We start from the raw sequence: 19,270 nt of genomic DNA on the forward strand, positions 1-19,270 counted from the left end.
CCAAGCACAGGAAGCAGCTCTTTCAATAGTTTAGTTAGAATAGGGTCCAGTATGCAGCTTGAAGGTTTAGAGGCCATGATTATTTTCATCATTGTGTCAAGATATATAGTACTAAAACACTTGAGTGTCTTCCTTGATCCTAGGTCCTGGCAGAGTTGTGCAGACTCAGGACAACTGAGCTTCGGAGGAATACGCAGATTTAAAGAGGAGTCCATAATTTGCTTTCTAATGATCATGATCTTTTCCTCAAAGAAGTTCATGAATTTATTACTGCTGAAGTGAAATCCATCCTCTCTTGGGGAATGCTGCTTTTTAGTTAGCTTTGCGACAGTATCAAAAATACATTTCGGATTGTTCTTATTTTCCTCAATTAGGTTGGAAAAATAGGATGATCGAGCAGCAGTGAGGGCTCTTCGATACTGCACGGTACTGTCTTTCCAAGCTAGTCGGAAGACTTCCAGTTTGGTGTTGCGCCATTTCCGTTCCAATTTTCTGGAAGCTTGCTTCAGAGCTCGGGTATTTTCTGTATACCAGGGAGCTAGTTTCTTCTGACTAATGTTTTTAGTTTTAAGGGGTGCAACTGCATCTAGGGTATTGCGCAAGGTTAAATTGAGTTCCTCAGTTAGGTGGTTAACTGATTTTTGTCCTCTGACGTCCTTGAGTAGGCAGAGGGAGTCTGGAAGGGCATCAAGGAATCTTTGGGTTGTCTGAGAATTTATAGCACGACTTTTGATGCTCCTTGGTTGGGGTCTGAGCAGATTATTTGTTGTGATTGCAAACGTAATAAAATGGTGGTCCGATAGTCCAGGATTATGAGGAAAAATATTAAGATCCACAACATTTATTCCATGGGACAAAACTAGGTCCAGAGTATGACTGTGGCAGTGAGTAGGTCCAGAGACATGTTGGACAAAACCCACTGAGTCGATGATGGCTCCGAATGCCTTTTGGATTGGGTCTGTGGACTTTTCCATGTGAATATTAAAGTCACCAAAAATGTGAATATTATCTGCTATGACTACAAGGTCCGATAGGAATTCAGGGAACTCAGTGAGGAATGCTGTATATTGCCCAGGAGGCCTGTAAACAGTAGCTATAAAAAGTGATTGAGTAGGCTGCATAGATTTCATGACTAGAAGCTCAAAAGACGAAAACGTCTGTTTTTTTTTGTAAATTGAAATGTTCTATCGTAAATGTTAGCAACACCTCCGCCTTTGCGGGATGCGCGGGGGATATGGTCACTAGTGTAACCAGGAGGTGAGGCCTCATTTAACACAGTAAATTCATCAGGCTTAAGCCAGGTTTCAGTCAGGCCAATCATATCAAGATTATGATCAGTGATTAGTTCATTGACTATAACTGCCTTGGAAGTGAGGGATCTAACATTAAGTAGCCCTATTTTGAGATGTGAGGTATCACGATCTCTTTCAATAATGGCAGGAATGGAGGAGGTCTTTATTCTAGTGAGATTGCTAAGGCGAACACCGCCATGTTTAGTTTTGCCCAACCTAGGTCGAGACACAGACACGGTCTCAATGGGGATAGCTGAGCTGACTACACTGACTGTGCTAGTGGCAGACTCCACTAAGCTGGCAGGCTGGCTAACAGCCTGCTGCCTGACCTGCACCCTATTTCATTGTGGAGCTAAGGGAGATAGAGCCCTGTCTATGCTCGTAGATAAGATGAGAGCACCCCTCTAGCTAGGATGGAGTCTGTCACTCCTCAACAGGCCAGGCTTAGTCCTGTTTGTGGGTGAGTCCCAGAAAGAGGGCCAATTATCTACAAATTCTATCTTTTGGGAGGGGCAGAAAACAGTTTTCAAGCAGCGATTGAGTTGTGAGACTCTGCTGTAGAGCTCATCACTCTCCCTGACTGGGAGGGGGCCAGAGACAATTACTCGATGCCGACACATCTTTCTAGCTGATTTACACGCTGAAGCTATGTTGCGCTTGGTGACCTCTGACTGTTTCATCCTAACATCGTTGGTGCCGACGTGGATAAAAAATAGCCCTATACTCTCTACACTTGCCAGTTTTAGCTTTAGCCAGCACCATCTTCAGTTACTACATGATTCCATATGTTTTATTTCATAGTTCTGATGTCTTCACTATTATTCTACAATGTAGAAAACAGTAAAAATGTAGAAAAACCCTTGAATGAGTAGCACTGGCACTGTAAATTATCCTGGTCCATCATTATAGGCTCTTGTTTATGTGAGGTGAGTTAGAGGGAAAATCACTACAGATGTCAACACACAGACGATAGAGGGCCAGGCAGGGCAATTAAACCTACTAGACCAATTGGCCCACTCTAACTATATCCCCTGAGAATAACACTGGAGTTTGGTCTCACCTCACGGGCAGCAAGCGAATGAACGAACAGCGAATGAACGCTCCCCTACTGTACAGACCGGCAATCGGTCTGGTGATTTTTCTTCTAGAGCCAACGGATGTACTGTTTGTCTTTTACAGAATGGGGTGGTGCACAGGGATTTGAAACTGGAAAATGTGCTACTGGATGAAAACTGTAACATTAAGGTAAGAAAGAGTCATTTTTATTCAACTCTACAGACTCTTGTCCATACATTGTTTGAATCTGTAATTGTGTAACAGTCTGTAACTTTGAGTGCTATTTAGATATGGAGGCACTACTAGACAACTTTCTTTTTTAGAGTCTGTAACCTTGTCAGTGCCATGAGACTTTTAATGACATTTGTTATGATGTTTTACCAAACCTCGATGTGTCTCTGTCTCCCACCAGATTGCTGACTTTGGACTGTCCAACCTCTACCACAAGGACAAACTGCTGCAGACTTTCTGTGGCAGCCCACTCTATGCATCACCGGAGATAGTCAATGGAAGACCTTACTGCGGCCCAGAGGTAGGCACTAGGCAGGCACCACAGAGGTCAGGGGCCACAGACAGACACAATGAGACAGACTGGTTTTCTTTTGTCCCTGGGAGAAGTTATTACTAATCCCCAGGACCTGGCACTGTTGGGTGGGAGTCCCAAATCAGATATAGAGAGGGAGGGAGAGAGATAGAGAAGGTTGGTGGTAGAGGGAGGGAGTGGAGGGAAGGGAGGAGGTGTAACAGCATTGTTTCCGTCCTTCGCGCCCCAACCTGGGCTTGAACCAGGGACCCTCTGCATACATCGACAACAGTCACCTTCGTACCATCGTTACCTATCGCTCCACAGAAGCCTTGCAGAGTAAGGGAAACAACTACTTCAATGTCTCAGAGCGAGTGATGTAACCGATTGAAATGCTCCCAGCACGCATCACTAACTAGCTAGCAATTTCACACCGGTTATAGAGGCATGAGGTATCCTCTTCTATGGGATGCTCCCTACTCAGTTACTACTCCCAGCAACTCTCACATCCTTAGTGGAAGGCCACAGATGGTGGCTTGGCTCCCTTTGAAGACTATAGTGTAGTTGTTGCTCATAGTATCCTGGCGCTGAAGATCATGGCTGACATTTAATGTTCTCCCAACCAATTGTGCTTTTTTGTTGGTTTTTTTGCGTTTTGTGTAACTTATTTTTTTACTTATTGTGTACATAATGTTGCTGCTACCATCTCTTATGACCGAAAATAACTTTTGGACATCAGAAAAGCGATTACTCACCGCGGACTGGAAGAAACTTTTTCTGTTAACGAGTCCGAGGAGAAGTATATCCTGCTTTCACTGGAACAGGCCCAGATCCACGCCTTTTGCATGAAGAAAAGAGGCCAGAAAAGGGGCCGCAGATCGGGCAGCCTTCTGAGAATCCAGAGGCGAGCGAGTAAACTCCCACTAACATCCGTTCTTCTTGCTAACATGCAATCATTGTAAAATAAAATTCATGACCTACGATTAAGATTATCCTACCAACGGGACATTAAAAACTGTAACATCTTATGTTTCACCGAGATGTGGCTGAACGAAGATACGGACAATATAGAGCTAGCGGGATTTTCCATGCACTGGCAGAACAGAGACGCTACCTCTGGTAAGACGAGGGGTGAGGGTGTGTGTCTATTTGTCAATAACAGCTAGTGCGCGATGTCTAATATTAAATAAGTCTCGAGGTATTGCTCGCCTGAGGTAGAGTACCTTATAATAAGCTGTAGACCACACTATCAACAAAGAGAGTTCTAATCTGTATTATTCGTAGCCGTCTATTTACCACCACAGAACGAAGCTGGCACTAAGACCGCTCTCAACCAACTCTATAAGGCTATAAGCAAAGAAAATGCTCGCCCAGAAGTGGTGCTGCTGGTGGCTGGGGACTTTAATGCACATTTTTACCGCATGTCACATGTGCAACCAGAGGGGGAAAAAATCCTAGACCACCTTTACGCCACACACAGAGATGCATACAAAGCTCTCCCCCACACTCCATTTGGCAAATCTGACCATAATTCTATCCTCCTGATTCCTGCTTACAAGCAAAAACTAAAGCAGGAAGTACCAGTGACTCGCTCAATACGGAAGTGGCCAGATGACGGAATGCTACACTACAGGACTGTTTTGCTAGCACAGACTGGAATATGTTCCGGGATTCATCCAATGGCATTGAGGAGTTCACCACCTCAGTCATCGGCTTCATCAATAAGTGCATCGATGACGTTGTCCCCACAGTGACTGTACGTACATATCCCAACCAGAAGCCCTGGATTACAGGCAACATCCGCATCGAGCTAAATGCTTGAGCTGCCGCTTTCAAGGAGTGGGAGACTAATCCGAACGCTTATAAGAAATCCTGCTATGCCCTCAGACGAACCATCTAACAAGCAAAACGTCAATACAGGATTAAGATTGAATCCTACTACACCGGCTCTGACGCTCGTCAGATGTGGCAGGGCTTGAAAACTGTTACGGAAAGGGAAACCCAGACGTGAGCTTCCCAGTGACGCGAGCCTACCAGATGAGTTAACCTGTTGGGTCTAGGGGGCAGCATTTGCACGTCTGGATAAAAAAAATGTACCCGATTTAATCTGGTTACTAATCCTACCCAGTAACTAGAATATGCATATACTTATTATATATGGATAGAAAACACTCTAAAGTTTCCAAAACTGTTTGAATGGTGTCTGTGAGTATAACAGAACTCATTTGGCAGGCAAAACCCTGAGACATTTTCTGACAGGAAGTGGATACCTGATGTGTTGTATTGACTTTAAAGCTATCCCATTGAAAAACACAGGGGTTTAGGAATATTTTGGCACTTCCTATTGCTTCCACTAGATGTCACCAGCCTTTACAAAGTGTTTTGAGTCTTCTGGAGGGAGATCTGACCGAACAAGAGCCATGGAACGGTGATGTCCCATTAGACACCTGGCGCGCTACTTCATGTTGGGTACCCTCGTTCCAATACGTTATAAAAGGCTATGCATTCGTCCACCTTGAATATTATTCATGTTCTGGTTAAAAAAGGCCCTAATGATTTATGCTATACAACGTTTGACATGTTTGAACGAACGGAAATATATTTTTTCCCCTCGTTCATGACGAGAAGTCCGGCTGGCTTACATCATGTGCTAACGAGACGGAGATTTTTGGACATAAATGATGAGCTTTTTTGAACAAAACTACATTCGTTATGGACCTGTGATACCTGGAAGTGACATCTGATGAAGAGAATCAAAGGTAATGGATTATTTACATAGTATTTTCGATTTTAGATCTCCCCAACATGACGTCTAGTCTGTATCGCAACGCGTATTTTTCTGGGCACAGTGCTCAGATTATTGCAAAGTGTGATTTCCCAGTAAGGTTATTTTTAAATCTGGCAAGTTGATTGCGTTCAAAAGATGTAAATCTATAATTCTTTAAATGACAATATAATATTTTAACAATGTTTTCTAATTTTAATTATTTAATTTCTGACGCTGACTTGACTGCCGGTTATTGGAGGGAAACGATTTCCTCAACATCAATGCCATAGTAAAACGCTGTTTTTGTATATAAATATGAACTTGATAGAACTAAAAATGCATGCATTGTCTAACATAATGTCCTAGGAGTGTCATCTGATGGAGATTGTAAAAGGTTAGTGTATCATTTTAGCTGGTTTTATGGTTTTGGTGACCCTGTCTTTGACTTGACAAAACATTACACACAACTCTTGTAAATGTACTGTCCTAACATACTCTAAATTTATGCTTTCGCCGTAAAACCTTTTTGAAATCGTAAAACGTGGTTAGATTAAGGAGATGTTTATCTTTCAAATGGTGTAACATAGTTGTATTTTTGAAAAATTTGAATTTTGACATTTATTTGGATTCAAATTTGCCGCTCTTGAAATGCACCTGCTGTTGATGGAGTGCACCACAGGTGGCACGCTAGCGTCCCACCTAGCCCCAAGAGGTTAAATGCCTTTTATGCTCGCTTCGAGGCAATTAACACTGAAGCATGCACGAGAGCACCAGCTGTTCTGGATGACTGTGTGATAAAGCTCTCGGTAGCCGATGTGAGCAAAACCTTTATACAGGTCAACATTCACAAAGCCGTTGGCCCAGATGGATTACCAAGACGTGTACTCAAAGCATGCGCGGACCAACTGTCAAGTGTCTTCACTGACATTTTCAACCTCTCCCTGACCGAGTCTGTAATAACTACGTATTTCAAGCAGACCAATATAGTCCCTGTGCCCAAGGAAGTGAAGTTAACCTGCCTAAATGATAACTGCCCCGTGGCACTCACGTCGGTAGCCATGAAGTGCTTTGAAAGGCTGGTCGTGGCTCACATCAACAGCATCCTCCCGGACGACCTAGACCTACTCCAATTTGCATACCGCCCCAACAGATCCACAGATGACGCAATCTCAATTGCACTCCACACTGCCCTTTCTCACCTGGACAAAAGGAACACCTATGTGAGAATGCTATTCATTGACTACAGCTCAGCGTTCAACACCATAGTGCCCACGAAGCTCATCACTAAGCTAAGGACTCTGGGACTAAACACCTCCCTCTGCAACAGGATCCTGGACTCCCTGAAGGGCCGCCCCCAGGTGGTAAGAGTAGGCAACAACACATCTGCCACGCTGATCCTCAACACTGGGACCCTCAAGGGGTGTGTACTTAGTACCCTCCTGTATTCCCTGTTCACCCACGACTGCGTAGCCAATCACGACTCCAACACCACCATTAAGTTTGCTGACAACACATCACCGACAAATATGAGATGGCCTATAGGGAGGAGGTCAGAGAACTGGCAGTATGGTGCCAGGACAACAACATCTCCCTCAATGTGAGCAAGACAAAGGAGCTGATCGTGGACTACAGGAAAAGGCAGGCCGAACAGGCCACCATTAACATCGACGGGGCTGTAGTGGAGCGGGTTGAGAGTTTCAAGTTCCTTGGTGTCCACATCACCAACTATCATGGTCCAAACATACCAAGACTGTCGTGAAGAGGGCATGGGTCCCCAGATCCTCAAAAGGTTTTACAGCTGCACCATCGAGAGCATCCTGACCAGTTGCATCACCGCCTGGTATGGCAACTGCTCGGCATCTGACCGTATGGCACTACAGAGGGTAGTGCGAACGGCCCAGTACATCACTGGGGCCAAGCTTCCTGCCATCCAGGACCTATATAATAGGCGGTGTCAGAGGAAAGCACATAAAATTGTCAGAGACTCCAGTCAGCCAAGTTATAGACTGTTTTCTCTGCTACCGCATGGGAAGTGGTACCGGAGCACCAAGTCTAGGACCAAAAGGCTCCTCAACAGCTTCTACCCCCAAGCCATAAGACTGCTGAACATTTTATAAAATCGCCACAGGACAATTTACATTGAACCTCCCATCCCATTTGTACACTGCTACTACCTGCTGTTTGTTTGTTATCTATGCATAGTCACTTCGCCCCCACCTACATGTACAGATAACCTCAAGTAGCCTGTACCCCCGCACACTGACTCGGTACTGGTGCCCCCTGTATATAGCCTCGTTATTGTTATTGTTATTGTGTTACTTTTTATTATTACTTTTTATTTTAGTCTACTTGGTAAACTAGTCTACTGTTGGTTAAGGGCTCGTAAGTAAGCATTTCACGGTAAAGTCTACACTTGTTGTATTCGGTGCATGTGACAAATTAAGTTTGATTTGATTTGCATAGAATATGAATGAGTTACACAGACAGGCTCAGCAACTTCACTTCCAAAGATGGGTGGGATTGAGAAGTTGTTTGATTAAGAAAAAGGGAGAGAGAATGTGACAAAACAGCCCCAAAACTATTTATTGACTAATTTGAAAGTAATTCTTTAGGGCTTTTCCAAATTGCAAGAAAAATGGTGCATTATAAAGCAAAGTTAAAGTCGTATTTTTAGACTACAAAGTCCAACAATTCAATTTAGTATAATTCACTGTCATTTTCTTCAGTGTGCTAAAAAAAACAACTCAGAGATTGTAATGAAAATTACAGAATCCAGTTGGGGAAAAGCCGCAAATTACAGCTAACACTGGAAACAAAAACAGAACACAACAATGGCACTCACTCCGTCTCACCCTCCCTGCAGCCCTGCCAGTCGACCAATCACAGAGGAGCGCTCTCAGTCATTGAACCAATGACAGAGCGGCTCCAGTGTGAGACATTCCAAGCATGGGCCCTAAAGGAAGTCCAGTCTGCCTAATTGCAGAACCCAGTCCCAGTGCTCAGTCCCAGACATGGGCTGGCTATATCCCCCTGACCATCAACAAGCAGCCACATTCCTCCAGGAGTCTTGTCCTCCTCTTCCAAAGCCTGACGTCTGGCTAATCAGTGACCGGCATTGTGTCTCCTGAGATCTGTCAGGGCATCATGGCTCTGCCACCTCTGCTGGACTCATTACACCCCTCTCCACCTCTCTGTCCCCCCTCCTTCCCCCTCCATGCCCCAGACACTGGTCTTGCATAACCCGTTTACTGAGACAGTCACATTGCATTAGATTAGTGGTCACAAAGCGCAGGTTGACACATAGAGAAAGACAGAGGGAGAAATAGAGTTCTATTTGCATGGAAACAAACTGGCACACTCCAGACTCTGGTTCTATGGCTGAGAGGATGGAAGTGGAAATCAGGGCTTAGAGCACAGCCCATTATCAGCCTGAAAACGTCATCCTGGCACGTTTTTGCAAAAAGGTAAAATGAGTGGAGAGAGAGAGTCAACAGACAGACAGAGGTGGGAGAGAACAGGGAGAGAGAAGAGGGAAAGAGAGAGAGATGAGAGGAAAGGGAGGCAGGGAAAGGAGGGAGAGAGAATGGGGGGAGGAGGGAGAGTGAAGGGGAGAGTGAGGGAAGGGGAGAGAAAGAGGGAGAGGGTGAAGGAGGGAGAGAGAGGAGGGTGAGGGAGGGGAAGTAGGTGGGAGAGGGAATGGAGGGGGAAGAGGGAGGGAGAGACTCATATTTTCAAATTGTGTTGAGAAAAGCATCAGATTATTGTAACCTTTCGCCTTTTTGCAAAAATGTGCCAAAATGAAGATTTCCTATGATATTATGTTGTAGAGCAATATGGTACACTCTTAGAAAAAAGGTGCTATCTAGAACCTTAAAGGTTTCTTCGGCTTTCCACCTAGGAGAACCCTTTGAAAAACCCTTTTTGTTTGCAGGTAGAACCCTTTTGGTTCCAGGAAAAGCCCTTTTGTGTTCCATGTAGAACCCTTTCTAGAGTGTATAGCTGTGCAGTGCTTACACTGTTTCAGCTGGCGCAACAACATATGTCGTTCCAGTTCAGATACAGTACGCTCCTTGTTAATGTTTTAATGATCTGTTGCTAACCCAGTAATGGCATTGAGCCTCATTTACCAGTTACTGGGAATTGGAAAAGGGAAATGACAGATTCCTATTTTTTTCAACTGTGTCTCCAGTGACGGATTTGACTGACTGATCTCTCACATTCAGTCTATCTGATCGTGATCCTGATCTGTGTAGTTACCTGTGTGTGTGTTTTGTTGTTATAGGTGGACAGCTGGGCTCTGGGGGTGCTTCTATACACCCTGGTCTATGGGACCATGCCGTTTGATGGAGGAGACGACAAGAACCTCATCCGCCAGATCAGCAATGGAGAGTACAGAGAGCCCACCCAGTCCTCAGGTACAGAACAAGACCCTCTACCTATAGTCTGAGACAGGGATACCCAATTACATTCCTCTGTGGGCCATGTTTCCTTGAGCGGATGGTCGGGGGGCACAACATTGTTAGAAATCATTTGTACACTGCAAATTGAGTGCAAGAATCCCAAACAGAATAATTTCAAACGTTGATTACATTGGGATCACATATGCCTCTCTATTTATGCATGGGAATACTTGGGAACAGAATTCCTAAATTAAAATCACTTTGAGCTGATTTCCTGGTGATTTTACAGTCTTTTATGTCCAACAACTATTATTTGTTTTTAGAATTTGGCGGGACGCCTATTGGGAAACCCTGGTCTAAGATCTAGTTTCCCTCAACACACTAAGTATAATGATTATTAGATAATAAATGCTCTGCAGCAAAAAACAACAGTGAAGTGTAACCCAGCTCCTACATACCCCCTGTTGTGCTCAAATCCAGAATGTTAAACTCTGCTCCCCTCCTGTTGCCCTTCCCAGATGCCCGCGGTCTGATCCGCTGGATGTTGATGGTGAACCCAGAGCGGCGGGCCACGGTGGAAGACATCGCCAACCACTGGTGGGTCAACTGGGGCTGGAAGAGCAGCGTGTGCGACTGTGAGACCCAGCGAGACAACGGCACCTCCTCTCCCATGCTGGCCCGCTTCATCGACTGGCAGAACCGCACAGAGCCCCGGCCGGGCAAACCCACCACCCTGCTGCCCCTGGTCCTCCGCCAGCGCCCCAAGAAGTCCAAGAAAGAGAACGAGGTGGGAGATGGGCCCCACGGTGGAGGAGAGGGGGAGAAGCCCGGGCTGAAGAGGCCCAAGGGGATCCTGAAGACACGGCTGATGGAGAAGCAGCATTCGCCCAGCCTGGAGGAGGTGGAGCTGGGGAGCGGTGGAGCGATAATGGGCCTCAGGCCAGCCGAGGGAGAACCAGGTTGCTCTAGCCCCGACAGAGAGGAGGAAGAGGAGGAGCCCGCCCTGGCAGGGGGCTCGCCGGCCAAGATGGTGCCCACCCTTCCCAGGAAGGGCATCCTGAAGAACAACCAACAACGTGAATCAGGGTACTACTCCTCCCCGGAGCGCAGTGAGTCCTCCGAGCTGCTAGTGGGTGCCACCATGTCCCTGGTTGCTGCCTGCAGCTCCCCGCCCAGGAGAGTGGTGGGGAGGAAGGGCATCTTGAAGCGCAATGGGAAATATTCCACCTACAGTGGCCCCCCCTCGGCTGGTGCTCTCGGGGAACCCTCCCAGGGTGACTCTGGCCTGTCCCGCAGCCAGAGCCGTCCATCCAGCATGGTGTTGGAGGATGGCGTTGTGTCCCCCAGGCTGTCCCCCGACTGGCCCCCCACCGCCCCACACCGCCCCAACATCAGGGCTTGTGTGTCAGCCGAAAACCTGCTGCAGCTGGCCAGCTTCAAGGGCTTCCAGGCAGCCCCTCTGCTCCACGGGTCAAAGTTCGGCCGGACCCCCAGAGTGCGGGGGTCTCCGGGGGACAACGGCAGCTTCTCCCTGCTGGGGGACCTGGACGACATGACTCAGGTGTACCAGCAAGCCCTGGACATCAGCAGCAACCTCACCTAGCCGAGGAGGGGATAGAGGAAGCAGCCAGGTGGCCAGGCTGAGGCTGTAACATCTGTCTCTGTTGGTGTGTGTGTGTCTGTGTGTATATGTGTGTACATGTATGTGTATGTCATTGACGACCAGTGACCCATATGTTGCTGGGATAGCCTACCTAAACCTTTTGGGAGGTTATAGTTTTCTCAACGGGGTTCAAATCCTTGTTGGAAACTATATTATACACACACTCATACATACAATACATGACTATTATGCACTTCTCAGGCCAAAGGACATTCAGTTAGCAGGGTTTTCAAACGACGTGAGTGGAGTGAAAAAACAACTGGCATGAGAGAAATCCGCCCAGCCTTCCTCCTCCATCCGCCCGTAGACTTTGCTGTGTTCAAATGTTTACATGTTCAGCAAAAGGCAAGTTAGAATCACATGCGCAGCAACCAGACACTGGTTGGCTCTCGAAGCGAACCATGAATTGAGTTTGAGTTTACAAAAGCACCTTAAAACTCACACAGAGCACATGTTTTTGTGATCTTTTACTTCATGTAAAAAACAAACCAGGGTCTTGCTACATAATAACTGACGATGTTAATTATTTATTAATATTTGCGTAGATTTAGTTTGAATACAAAACTGGTGGGTTCTGGCAGTACTGGAATAGTCCAAAGCTCAATGTCTCCAACCCTTTGTGTGGATTGTCGAACTGACATATATAATTATTATGTTACCCAAGAAAGTGAAACATGTATACATGATATATTAATATGGCCGCATATGTAAAAAATGTGGCTATGTATATCACCATAAAAGCGTATGTCCTATATATGAGCATATGATATTAGGGAATATGTAATTTAGGATCTAAATTAAATTATGTAAGTCATTTCCTGAAAGTGGAGCGAGATGGATGCCAGGCCAACCTGTCACCATTTGTGCTGTTTTGATTCTTATACATGTGAATGTGGTGTGAGAGAGAGAGACCCAGGACCTTAACGGAACACACTGTGGCCTATTGCATTACATAGTCACAGGTCAGGGGTCACACAATGGCCTATAGCCTTACACAGTCACAGGTCAGGGGTCACATAGACATTAAACAGTAGTTGAGATGAAACAGTCCTGTCTCCATCCCAAAATACACACTGTCAGGAACAAGAACCAAGCCCAGAGAGATGACAGAGTCTTAAACAATTAGGCTTTTCGTGCAGTGCTTTCTTGCTTGACATGTCAGCAGTTTGATGATTTGGTTAAACATAAGGCCTGGTCAGGCCAGCACGAGGGGTCTGGAGCTGCTCACCTTAGAAGGTAGACAGCCCAGACACCCTCTCATAGCCCCGAAATGTTCCTGGCAAATAAACAGCCATGTCTGTGGTTGTTTTGTCTGTATGCCTGTAGTGCAGTGTTGGAGTTGCCTCTGCTGAGGCCTTCTCACTCAATTGGCATAACTTGGCTACAGAGTCATACCAGCTGGAAATGGCAGAGAAACCCTACAAGTCGTGTACACAATGCTCAGGTTGTTATTTGTGGATATTGTTATAGCCTAGTTTAATTTGTTTAAACCATCCCCCTCCAACTCCACAAAGGGCTTAGTAGAAGGATTTGTTTCAGTGCTCTGATGACACTGCACATTCCACAGACAATGGCTGGAGACGTGTTGGTGCGGGAGATGTTATCCGCACCGGGCAGGTGGGTTCTGTGGTCTGTGCTGTCAGGTCTCCAGCTGTGTGTACAGGGCCATTTTGTCAAATAAGCACCATTAGCCAGCTATTGTTTTTATTAGAGGGAGGTATAGTGTAGTAGAGAGAAACATAATAATGGTAGAGAGAGTTAGAGAGTAGTAGAGATTTTAGAGGGAAACAAGCGTTTGAGTGAAAGAGAATGTTCTTAGTGAAGGTGAGATTTGAGAAGCCTTTCCTGTCAGAAAGGGTGAAAGAGTTGAGTTGCTGAGTTGAAGGAAACAGAGATGTAGACTAGAGAAAGTAACAGAGAAAGTGAGTTCTGAGTAGAAAGGAAGGAAGGAAATGGAAAGTATTTTATTAAATGTTTTACCAAATATGAGAAGAAGCTTCATTGATGCAGGGGGTGAAATGGATTGGGTACTGTATGTGCTCCTGGAACCTTTATGATAGCTGGGAAACCCCATCTGAAAATTAATTTGTTTTTTTGCAACAATAATAGCCTGACAGGCTTTTATTATGTTGTCACTTTTTTGTTAAGAGGTTGTTTTAGGCCAAAAGCTAGAGGTTGGCAAAGCAACTTGTGTCATGGGCTGAGTGTGTTCTTTGGAGTGTGTTTAGAATGGCCTTAGTGTGCAACACATTTAAACTGGGATGAAGAGGGAGATCTGTGACTGATACATGTGACTGATACATTGATTATACTGTATCATCAGAATATGTGTATGGAAAACCATAGCAACCCCCAAGCAACAGAATTAACATGATGAATGATTTCAAAGGTCCGCTAGTGCAAAGTCCTGGTTATTGATTGAAACGACAGACCCGTTCTGTATTATATTGCATTTTATTGCCCTTTGTATTGCCTTTTATTGTCAACTGGATTTACAGTGATGAAATTATACTATGTTAGTATTTTGTTTTATTACGCTTCTGTTTTTGATTCTCCAAAATATAGAAACTTTATATTGCTTTATGTTATGGCAGAAAGTATTTCTTCCCTGAGTTTGGCCGTAAGAGATCAGGGGACTGATCTGATGTCAGTGAGATCTCAGTGTTTCCCCTGTTTTTGGTACACCTGAGGGGTCAGAGCAGCTGACCTGAGTTCAGTCATGTTGCAGAGTGTTTACCTGTGAACTTACATCAGATAGAGAGTCAACTTACTAATACAGCCTGGTGACCCAACCACAGAGAACAGGGCATTTAAACCTACCCCCTTCCAAAGAAAGAGGTGCCCATTGACACCACCGAAAGGGGAAATCCATGGCTTATTATTATGATAGTAATCTTTCTAAAATGCTAACACATATTAGCAACACAGAGATAAACACGTACATGTATGTGCCATCACATTGACAACCCCTTGTTTGATCCCAAAGAAGTAGTCAGAGCCCATCTGTACCAATGCAAGGAGATCCGAAACGAAGGAATGACATCAGGAGAAAACAATGGAAAAAATCTGATTAAACTCTCTATCTGCCAAACTGGAAATAACTGGTGCATATACATTAGTTAGTAGCAGAATGTCTAATCATAGGAAAACTTGACTGGATATTGTTATTAAGACAGTAATAATAGTATTATTATGTTATTTAAGTATTATTTTTGTTGGCTATTGCCACGGTTATGATTTTGTTTTGGTATCAGTTGATGAACCTGGACTGCTGAGGTGGTTTAAGTTGAGTGGCGTTGCTCTCTTTTATGATCGTGTTTCATTTTATGATCATGAGAATTATTATCAAGGTGTTTTTTATACTTGTATTTATTGGTGATTAAGCCATTTTCATTTGACGTATAAAGCTACTCTGTCCATGATTTGGCCTGCTTGGGACTGTGTTGACTGCATACATGGAGAGATATCATTGTCTGGGGTATAGCATTGAGGGAGTGAAGATGACATTTCATTGTGAAAGCGTTGGTCAAATATACGTTTTGGAGTTACAACCAATCAGATTTCATCATATATGACTAAGTCTTAAGAAATGTTCTTGGAAGGAACCAAACTTCATTGATCCCTCTACTTCAAACCATGCTTCTGTAGTACTGGACCAAGTCAAATAAATTGATCACGTTAAAGAAGGTTTTTCCTGTCTGACTTTGTGTATTCAGTGTTGTTCAGTTTCTATCTTTCTTGCTTTTCTTGGCATTTAAATCCTACTGTAATCTACTTTTAAGAATTGGAAAAATATCCCAGAGAAACTTCAGGGACAAGAAAGTGAGTAAGTGTGTCTGTCTGTCTTGGGGAGAAAGAATAGTCTGTTTTTGAGAGCAGAACAGAGACAAGCGGTTGGTAGTCAAGAGAGAACATTGCTGCTGTTAGGCTAATTTGATCCACATTTACTTTTAGGGGGAGTGGGTGGCTGACTGGCTGGCTGGCTGATCTGGCCGTAGGTAAGGAGTCTTTGGGGCTTCGGTGTTGATATGTGAGACACCACCCCTGCCTCATGCTGTCCAGACCAGACAGGGCAACAGGCCCAGGAAGGGAAACTTGGTTTATCTACACTGATCTAGGAACACCTAACCAAATCCCATGCTAGGTAGATAGCTAACTTTATTTCTATACAGGGTATAATCTGTCATGTGAGATTATATCTACAGAAAGAGTTACTGTAGTTATTCCTCTCACATAGTTGAATTTATGTTTTGTGCTTCATATACTGTAGCCTTCGGTGCCCAGAAAACACGGTAACAAAGTAAAGCATTCATTAAACACCACTATGAATCAGTCTTTTTAATATGTTTCTAGTTGTGGAGATTCCTGGTATACCTAATATGTGTTTGGGAAAGCCTCAGATGGAAAATAAGAGGTGAATGAACAAGAGCAGAGTGAGCAGTTGAGGGGAGGGCGGCTCATGATAATGGCTGAAACGGAGCAAATGGAATGGCATCAAACACATGGAAACCATTTGTTTGATGTATTTGATACCATTCCACTCATTCCGCTCAGCCATAAACACGAGCCCGTCCTCCCCAATTAAGGTTCCACCAACCTCCTGTGGCTTAGAGCCATCTTTACCTCAGTGCACTAAGAGCAATTTTCAGCCAATGGTTTCCGAAATGAACGTCAGGTCAGAATAGAGATAGGAAGTTACAAAAAACTGTAGTTAGGTACTTAGAGTACAAAGGAATAATACAGCATTATGTAATACATTGGATGTCTGTCATCTATGTAAGAGAATGCAGGCAGTCAGTGATGGCATGGATTAAAACGGCAATTTTCAAATCAGGACTGCACACAGTAACTACACCCTTGACATGATATTGACCTGAGTTTCAAAGGGATTTTTTCCCTTCTGGCTTCTTCAGAAAAATCAGGTTCACTTTTTCACCCTCAAATAAAATGCGTCTGGCAAACTTTCTGAACTACTCCCCTCTCTGTTTAGGTAAGCCTGTGAGTATCCAGACTCAAACCCCCATCCGGTCCTTTACTTTGACCCTGAGTCTGCCTTGGAGAGATGGAAGTTGGCACACTGACTACACATTAGGGGCTTGATCCTACTTCAGCTTGCCTTGGAGGGTCCACTCTAAAGAGGCCACTGCTTTTCCCACTCTATTTAACTGAAATGTAAAGGACAAAAGACATCCCATAGAGAGGATTTTAGAATATAAAGAATCTATAACGTTTAATTAATACTTCAGTTAAGTTTACCAGTCTTTTGCTGAAGAAAAAGGGTTTTGAATGAGGGAGGAGCATTTCTACCTATAGAGCAAAAACAGCAGTTGAGATCTGGCATATCCAGATATGCCAATTGCCGCGTTTGGCTGCTGTTGCAAGCAGCTGGCAGGAACATTGAGGGTTTAGGCTGGGTGTTGTAAACTGAGCTGCCCGTTCATGGCAGGAAAAATAAACACAGGGCGGGGCCTAGAGCAGGCCTGGGTACAGGGAAGCGTGTGTTCCTCAGATAGCTGACACATATTGTTTTAAAAGGAGCTAGGGGCTGTGAGTGAAGGCCACTCTACATACACGCCGGTCACATTCAGATCTCCCCGGCACTCCTTTTCCTCTGAGCCGCTGTGATAACATTGTGAATGGAGGTGGAATAAGCCTCAATCCCTTTTCCATTCCCTCTGCTCTCCTCCTGTCCTCTCTCATCTTTGTTCCCCCTATCCTGCACTCGTCCCACTCCCTCCCTGGCTCTCCTGGCCAGAGGACTATTTTTAGTGACGGCGCTGCTATTCTGGAATTTGGTGCTGACTGGCTGCTGCTGGATGTCTGGGCGGCGATCTCTTCAGGAATGTCTGGCCTGCTCTCAAACCACTACAGAGCCGCAGCGCAGGGCGGACGGCCCGGGGCTCTGATTACAGACCCTCGCTCTGCTCTGCTCGCCTTCTCTTTCCTCTCCACCAGCGCAGAGCTACAGACCCAGAAGAAAATAAAGGAGAAGTGCACATGTGTCTATTTTTCTGTCTCTGGATCCAGTGTGTGTATGTTTTTGAGGAAACTCATGCTTGTATGATTTCATGTTGTTTATGATTGACTTCCGAAGAGGATGTGCCGCGTGTGTATGTGTGTGTGCGTGCATGTGTATGTACACATACATGTGAGTGTGTGTGTGTGTGTGTATGTGTGTGTGTGTGCGTATGTGTATGCGTGTGTGCGTGTGTGTGTGTGTGTGTGTGCGTGTGTGTGTGCCGTGTGTGTGTGGTCCATGAAAAGAAAATAAGCAGCACTAATGTGACATTCTTCCTGTCTTGGATCAGCTTTTCAGTTTCAAAGAAACTTGTTTGCAGTGGAAGTAAAGACATCCAGCCCACCTGTTGTTCAGGATCGCTCAGATCCGCTGTAGCTAGTCTCTGTGCGGAGAGACGCACTGCATGCCACTCAGCTACATCAATGGACCAAATCTCTTCCACACGGCTAGTAAACCATAGAGGAAGATGCTTTACAATGCTGGGGAACTCTGCAAGAACAATCAATGTAGAGCAGCATTGACTAATTGATTGAACAAACAGAACTGTTGTGTACAGTATGTCAGTTGTTTGAAGGGAACTTTGCAAGAAACATAAATATACAGCAGTCGATTGAAGTCAATTGGTTGAGTTGTCAACTAGCGCAAATTCAACGTGAAATCCAAAAAATAAGTCACCATGTCATTGGATTTAGGTTAAAAGTTGGGTGAAAAATTGACAATATTCCCTTAAGCTGATTACCTTTTTCAAATACAATACATTGATTCTACATAATCATACAGAATGATTTGGTTGAAATGACGTGGAAACAACGCTGATTCAACCAGTTTTTGCCCAGTGGGGTGTTTCAACATTACAGATAACAGTTTTGTAGAATCTCTCTCCTTCAGGCCAAATCAAAAGCCAAGAACATACCTCTCACACAGACCTTCAGAATGTCCCCGAAAGTTCATCTGGTTTGAGAAGGGAAGGGATTCCTCCCAAGGGCAAGTGGTTTGGGCATGCCCAGAAGGGGGTATATATGATGAACTGACTGACAGCCAAGCCCGTAAAGCAGTGTTACTTGGAGCCTTTCAGTTCTTCTGGAGCTGACAATGGAATAGCACAGCAGCAAATAACTATTTAATTGGAATAGCAGTGTCAATTAAATACTGTGCATTGTAAGTCTATGCATGCTCAAGCTGATGAGAAAAAGAAAGTGTTTCTTTTCTCAATCCCTTCAATATTCATCTTAACATAGTGTGTGCATACAGTAAGAGAGCATGAAATGTGAACAGTGTGCTCTGTTAGCATGTAGCCTACAGTGTGTGCCTCAGTGGCCTGGCTCCCAGTGCAGAAGGGGATGTGGGTTAGCTCCAGTATGCAGCTAGGCCGTGGAGACAGGCCGGCCCGGGCCAGAAAGGAGGAAGCCTGTCAGACAGACGCTGCTGTGGCCGATCCTGCCGGCTGGATGGGCCAGTTAGGTAACTAAACAGCCCTGCCATCTGCCTCTCCTTTCCTTTCCTTTCCTTTCATTTCCTTTCCCATCCCCTCTTCTCCTTTCCTTTCCTTT

At 44.8% G+C, this 19,270-nt stretch overlaps 1 protein-coding gene across 1 annotated transcript in view; it reads left to right on the forward strand.

Annotated features, from left to right (window-relative positions):
* Positions 1–15,387, forward strand: part of LOC106584478 (NUAK family SNF1-like kinase 1) — a 40,269-nt gene extending 24,882 nt beyond the window's left edge. Inside the window, exons 4-7 of the mRNA XM_014169848.3 lie at positions 2,472–2,537; positions 2,761–2,880; positions 9,921–10,053; positions 10,557–15,387. Coding sequence (XP_014025323.3) covers positions 2,472–2,537; positions 2,761–2,880; positions 9,921–10,053; positions 10,557–11,641 — 1,404 coding nt within the window. The 3' untranslated portion in view covers positions 11,642–15,387. The remainder of the gene's footprint in view (positions 1–2,471; positions 2,538–2,760; positions 2,881–9,920; positions 10,054–10,556) is intronic.
* Positions 15,388–19,270: the final 3,883 nt, after the last annotated feature.

The sequence above is a fragment of the Salmo salar genome, chromosome 23 (genome assembly GCF_965601325.2).
Source record: "Salmo salar chromosome 23, fSalSal1, whole genome shotgun sequence".
NCBI lineage: Eukaryota > Metazoa > Chordata > Actinopteri > Salmoniformes > Salmonidae > Salmo > Salmo salar.